Source organism: Hippoglossus stenolepis, chromosome 23 (genome assembly GCF_022539355.2).
Source record: "Hippoglossus stenolepis isolate QCI-W04-F060 chromosome 23, HSTE1.2, whole genome shotgun sequence".
NCBI lineage: Eukaryota > Metazoa > Chordata > Actinopteri > Pleuronectiformes > Pleuronectidae > Hippoglossus > Hippoglossus stenolepis.
This window is the reverse complement of record NC_061505.1, coordinates 6732789-6739847: the sequence shown is the minus strand read 5'-3', so window position 1 is coordinate 6739847 and position 7059 is coordinate 6732789. Positions and strand designations below refer to the sequence as shown.

The following is a 7059-nucleotide window of genomic DNA, read 5'->3' as shown; positions in this document are numbered from 1 at the left end:
AGAACTTGGTAGAAACTTTATCTAATATCTTACACAATAAAATATTAAATCACACATATACAGATTATAAGGTGATTAATTGCAATAAACTTTTAGTTGAACACTTATGTAACACAGTCAAGCATCACATAGTTTATTTTGTAAGTTAATTCTATTTGTTCACCACTTACACAAATCTTGTATTTTAGTTATTTTCTACGGATCAGTCCAAACTCAAACAACTGCGGCAACAACAGCTACAACTGCTGCACCAACAGCTAATCATGCAACGCACAGCCTAACCGCGCAACGACAGCTACAACCGCCGCACCGACAGCTACAACCGCAACGATCATGGCAACGACAGCCACAACCACACCATAGTTACAACCGCGCACCGGCCATGCCAACCGCGGCAATCGACAGCTACACCGCGCAACGACCGCCACAACTGCGCACGACAGCTACAATCATGCAACGACAGCTACATCTGGCGCAACGACAGCTAAGCAACTTTCGCAACGACAGCTGGGCAACTGCTGCAATCGGACAGCTACAACTGCAGCAACGAAGCAGCCACAACCGCGCAACGACAGCTACAACTGGCAATCGGTTGTGCCGCAACTGGCGTGGCAACAACTGCTGCAACAACATTTTCACAACTGGCAAACAACAGCTACAACTGTGACAACAGCTACAACTGCTGCACCAACAGCTACAATCAAACGACAGCCTTTCAACTGCGGCAACGACAGCTACAACTGCGGCAACGGCTGTTACAACCGCGCAACAACAGTTACAACTGGCGTAATCTATTAGCTACAACTGGCGGCAACGATGAAGCAACTGGCACAGACAGCTGCCAACTGCGTAACAACTGCGCAACAATGCCACAACTGGCGTAACAACAGCTACAACCGCGCAACAACAGCTACAACTGCTGCAACAACAGCTACAACTTCGGCAACAACAGTTACAAATCGCAGCACCGACAGCTACAACTGCGCAATTCACAGCTAACTGGGCTGTTATATCAACAGTTGCAACGCAGCACTGATAGCTACAACTGGGCGGCACCGCATAGCCACAACTGCGCAACGACAGCTACAATCGCCGCACCGACAGCTACAACTGCGCAATCGACAGCTAAGCAATCATAAACGATACAGCCACAACTGGCGTGCAACAACCGCTGCAACAACAGCTACAACTGCGGCAACGACAGCTTCAATCATGGCAACCATATTAAGAACGCGCAACAACCGCGGCAACTACAGCTACGCAATCATGGCAACACAGCTACAACTGCGGTAATCGACAGCTACAACTGGGCGGCAACCACAGCTACAACTGCGGCAACGATAGCTACAACTGCTGCACCGATAGCTACAACTGCAGCAACGCATAGCTAACTGGCGTAACGTATATTAATCATGCAACGACAGCCACAATCGCGGCAACAATCGCCGCAACAACAGCTACAACTGCGGCAACAACAGCAATCGACAACAGCTGTAACTGCTGCACCAACAGCTGCAATCATAACGCATGAAGCCAACTGCGCAACGCATAGCCACAACTGCGCACCGACAGCTACAACTGCGCTAACAACAGCTACACCGCGCAACGATAGTTAAATCGGGCGCACCAACAGCTGCAACTGCAGCACCGACAGCTACAACCGCGGCAACGACAGTTACAACTGCGCACCGACAGCTACAACTGGGCGCAATCAGCTACAACTGCCGGGCACCGACAGCTACAACCGCGGCACCGGACAGCTGCAATGGCGGCAACTACAGCTGGCAGAACCGCGTAACGAAGAGCTGCTAATCATTATGTGCAACAATCGTTGCATCAACAGCTACAACTGCGGCAACGACAGCTTCAACTGTGCAACGGCAGTTACAACTGGCGGAATTATTAAAGCACCGCGCAATGACAAATAAGCAACTATTGCAGCAATAACAGCTACAACTGTTGCACCAACAGCTACAACAGTAGCGGCAATGACAACCGCAAACAATAGCTTAAGTGGCGTGCAAATGGTTGTTACAATCATGCAATCGGCTAGCCAAGCAACTGGCGCACCATAGCCACACCTGCTGCACCCATAGCCACAACTGCGTAACAACAGCTACAACTGCGTAATCGAAGTAGCTACGAACCGCGCAACAACTGGCGCAACAACAGCTACAACTGCGTAATAACAGCTACAACTCCGCAACAACAGCTACAACTGCAGCACTGACAGCTACAACTGGCGCAACGCATACAGCTACAACTGCTGCACCAACAGCTGCAACTGCAGCACCGACACATAACCGCGCAACTTACAGCTAAGAACCGCGTGACCGACAGCCAAGCAATCATGGCAACGACAGCTACAACCGCGGCAACGACAGCCACAACCGCGGCTCCAACAGCTACAACTGCTGCACCAACAGCTACAACTGCGGCACCAACAGCTCACAACTGCGTCACCAACAGCTACAACTGCAGCACCGACAGCTACAACTGCACCCACAGCTACAACTGCGGCACCGACAGCTACAACTGTCATAGCCATAACCGGGCGGCAACGATACAGCTACAACTGCGCAACGACAGCTACAACCGCAGCACCGCACAGCTACAACCGCGGCAACGACAGCTACAACTGCGGCACCGACAGCTACAACTTTGCGTAACAACTGCTGCAACAACAGCTACAACTGCGGCAACAATAGCTACAACTGTGACAACAGCCACAACCGCTGCACCTACAGCTACAACTGCGCACCGCCAGCCACAACTGCAACAACTGCCGCAATAAACAGCTGTAAGCAATCATGGGTAACAACAGCTACAACTGTGACAACAGCTACAATCACACACCAACAGCTACAACTGGCGCAACGACAGCTTCAACCGCGCAACGACACATAACCGCGCACCGACAGCTGCCAACCGCGCAACAAAACAAAGCACAACTGTGCAATCGACAGCTACAATCATGCAACGCACAGCTACAACTGCGGCACAGATAGCTACAACTGCGGCAACAACTGCGTAACAACAGCCACAATCGGGCGTAACAACAGCAACCGCGGCGTAAACAACAGCTACAACTGCCGCAACAACAGCTACAACTTCTCGCAACAACAGCTACAACTTCGGCAACAACAGCTAACAACTGCAGCACCGATTAAGCTGCTAACCGCGCAACAACAGCTACAACCGCGGCACTCTACAGCTACAACTGCGGCAACGACAGCTACAACTGCGGCACAGACAGCTACAACTGGCGCAACAACTGGGCAACAACAGCTGAATCATGTAACAACAGCTGCTGAACTAAGTGCAACAACAGCCACAACTGCCAGCAACAACAGCAACTGCAACAACAGCCGCAACTTCGCAACAACAGCTACAACCGCAGCACCGACAGCTACAACCGCGGCAACGACAGTTAACAACACCGCTGCACCAACAGCTGCACCGTAGCACCATAGCCAAGGCAACTGGCGCAACGATAGCAACCGCGCAATCGCACAGCTACAACCGCGCAAACGCACAGCCAACCGCGCAACGACACAACCGCGCTCCAACAGCTGGGCAACTGCTGCACTTGCTAGCTGCAACTGCGGCACCAACAAAGCGCAACCGCGGCACCAACAGCTACAATCATGCTCCAATAACAGCTACAATACTGCTGCAACAGCTACAACCGCGTGGGAACAGCTACAACTGGCAATTAACAGCTGCTAACTGCGGCTCCAATAGCCATAACCGCGCCCCAACAGCTACAATCGGGCGCCCCAACAGCTGCCAACTGCGGCCCCAACAGCTACAACTGCGGCACCAACAGCTACAACTGCGGCTCCAACAGCTACAACTGCCGCACCAACAGCCACAACTGGCCCTACTGAAGCTACAACCGCGCACCAACAGCTACAACTGGGCGCACTAACAGCTAAGCAACTGCTGCACCAACAGCTACAACCGCAAGCCCAACAGCTACAACTGGCGGCACCAACAGCTAAAGCAACTGGCGCACCAACAGCTACAACTGCCGCACTAACGGCTACAACTGGGCGCACCAACAGTTGCCAACCGCGCATCAACAGCTCCAACTGCGGCACCAACAGTCTTCCAACTGGCGCACCAATAAAGCTCCAACTGGGCGCACCAACAGCAACAACTGCGCTCCAACAGCTACAACTGCTGCACCAACAGCTACAACCGCGGCACCCACAGCTGCAACTGCAGCACCAACAGCTCATAACCCCATAACAATGTTGGCAACTGCGCACCAACAGCTACAAGCAACTGTGGGGCTCCTCAACCTACTTACACTGTCTCAGTCAAGTTTGACTGATGGTTTCATTTACTGATGATCTCAAAACCCAGAAAGCAGTAAATACAAAGAGCTTGTTCAAAAACTTGCTGGGCCGGTGAGTACACTTTCATATCCTATATATTATTTATTAATCAATAAGCAGCTCCATTCATTACATTTTACACTAGAAACCAGTTGTTATGATTTACTTCACCAGATTTCTTCATTTATTCTTAAATTTATTTAACGAAAATTGTTTGAAATCTTCCCAGCTGCCTATGTTAAGCTTTTTTGCAGTGCAACAAAATATACAAGAAAAGATTTGGTAAAAAGTCTTAATAAGTTTGGGTGAAAGGTTTCAGGTAAAACATATTTGTTACTTTACTAATATTGTTTAAACTCAGGGTTACTGACTCACTGTGTTGAAAGTTTCATGTGCAAATTATACGTTTTGATTAATCTAAAGTCAGCTAATATTATTATTAATACTTGCTTGGTTTCCTGACGTGAGGAAACGATCAACAAAAGCAGTTGAAGATGCAGATTGAGATTTTCGCGTTCAGTACGATCTCTACCACTTCAGACCTCCCAGAATGGTGTTGTTACTGAAACCTTAGTAGCAGCTGTAAATAATTCCAACAGCCCCTCTCAACGTGACTACAGATTCCAGCAAGGGCACAATCACTGTAATTGGTAAGTAAAAACAACATCTATCTCACAGCATGACACAACTGACTTTTGTTACTCCCAGCCAAGTTCATCATCTAGTACATAGCTTACTGCAGTCATCTGAGCAACAACTGTCCAATTATCCTCAAATGAGCTGTGGTTGGCTGCAGTGTTAGTGCATTGATATCAAACTACTACAAAAGTTAATCGTCTGTGGCAGATGTTCTGCCACATGGGGCCTTATAAAGATAGTAACATGCACCCACATGCTGCACAGGCATACACTGCCTTGAGTTAATAGCAGAACTGTTTTCTGCAGAGAAGCGCGTAGTCTCTACTACTTATGGAAAACTGCTTATAACAGTAATCCACCAATGTTCATGGGTCTTTTTAATAGGTGACACTAAGGATTGATGTATTGCCTGTTATGACAAAAATTAAGCAGAACCATGTGTCTGACAGCAAACATTTTTCTGTTAAACAAGTGACAGTGGATTTGGAAACAACACTAATGCACCTGCACCATGTGCTTCTGACCAAGTGTTAAGTTTGTGCTAGAATGGAGCCACTCATCAGTGACCCTCTCATCAGTCCTGTAAAATACATGTGAAAAAATCTCACCAGAAGTAGCCATTGGCTCTGAAGGTCGCTAGATTATGAATGACACATGTGACATAGATACGTTAATTTGCATACGCTGCTACAACACCGGCATCCTATTCTCTTGCAGGTTTGATATTTTGTTTGGGTCCTGATTCTATTTTTGATTTAGTGGGTGGGGGAAAACGGTTGGGGATGATTTCTGTTGTTTAAAAATTTTTGGGGGTCTTTTTATTTTATCATTGAACCATAACTGATCAACTCCTTTGTGTGAAAGAGCTCTTTCTCTCAGCTGACCAACATTAACTTGCAGGATTTGGTTCCCAATGAGTCTTTGACTTCGGGGCTCTCTTGTTCATGTAGAAACGATTTTTAGTGGCTAGGGAAGGTGAAAAGCTCTGACAAATATACTGGACAAAGTAGCTAAATTGGGAGCAATTGTGTGAAATACCATGTCTTGATGCTGGTGTTAAATGAGTCACATCTAAAATTGTGTTTCAAAATAAAGACAATGAGGTAAAATAAAGATATTTCTTTAGTACAACTTAAAGATTGTCGCTCCCACAGTTGAACAACTCATCAACAGTGCCTGTGTGTGTGACAACATCTGGCTAGTCTTTGCTTCCTTTTTATCATCTAAACTGCTCTCGCTCTGTAAAGTATTTGTTATTAACTCTGATTCTTACAACAGCAGGAGATGTACATATTGATTTATTCATTTACACTTCTAAAATGTGTGTTAGGAAGTCCACTTGCAACTAATACAACTGCTACAACAACAACTACAACTGCAGCAACAACAGCCAACAATTGCAATTCAACACCAACTACAACTGCAGCAACAACAACCGCTGCCATCACAACAAAGCGAAAGTGATTTTCAGGCCTGGGCAACATTCACAACCGACTTGTTGATACAACATCTGCTGCTTTTTTAAAGGAAGAGCTTCTCTCATAAAGAATCAGTAAGCCTCTTTTCAGACAAATCTGTGGCTTCACATTATTGTGTTTTCATTTTATTATTTTTTATCAAGGAGCCAAAATTATATCAAGTAAATGTACATCGAGCATAAAACAAGTTTTTTAAATACCATGTGTTTCTGTTTCTGCAGCTTGAACCCCGGTACAAATGAATTCCTCGCTCACTCTGGAAGTGGTGAATTCAGGTAATTTGTTAACATATTGTTACATTTTCAAGGATTGCAGCCTTAAATCTGGATATCTCTCATTCAACATTTATTTGTTTCTCCTCCTGCAGAAATGGATCAATCATCAATCTTTGTGAGATCACCTTTCAGCGGCTGCTGTTCCTAACAACACTGCGACAAACATTTGCTAAATGCAGCTTCATCAGTCAACGGCTTCGACATTGGGTCAGCAGCTCCATCACCGTGATGGTAAGAGTAAAGAGATATTAATACAGTTCTGTTTGTTGGTACCCCCAAGAAGAAAGCATTTTATCAAATCAATGCTTGATGTATTTTCTCCTC

General features: G+C 46.6%; 1 protein-coding gene across 1 annotated transcript in view; it reads left to right on the top strand.

The window, feature by feature from the left end:
* Positions 1-1212: 1212 nt before the first annotated feature.
* The window catches only part of LOC118102993 (mucin-5AC-like), a 16978-nt gene continuing 11131 nt past the window's right edge, over positions 1213-7059 (top strand). The window contains exons 1-2 of the mRNA XM_047338990.1: positions 1213-1289; positions 1634-1794. Of these exons, the coding sequence (XP_047194946.1) occupies positions 1213-1289; positions 1634-1794 (238 nt within the window). The remainder of the gene's footprint in view (positions 1290-1633; positions 1795-7059) is intronic.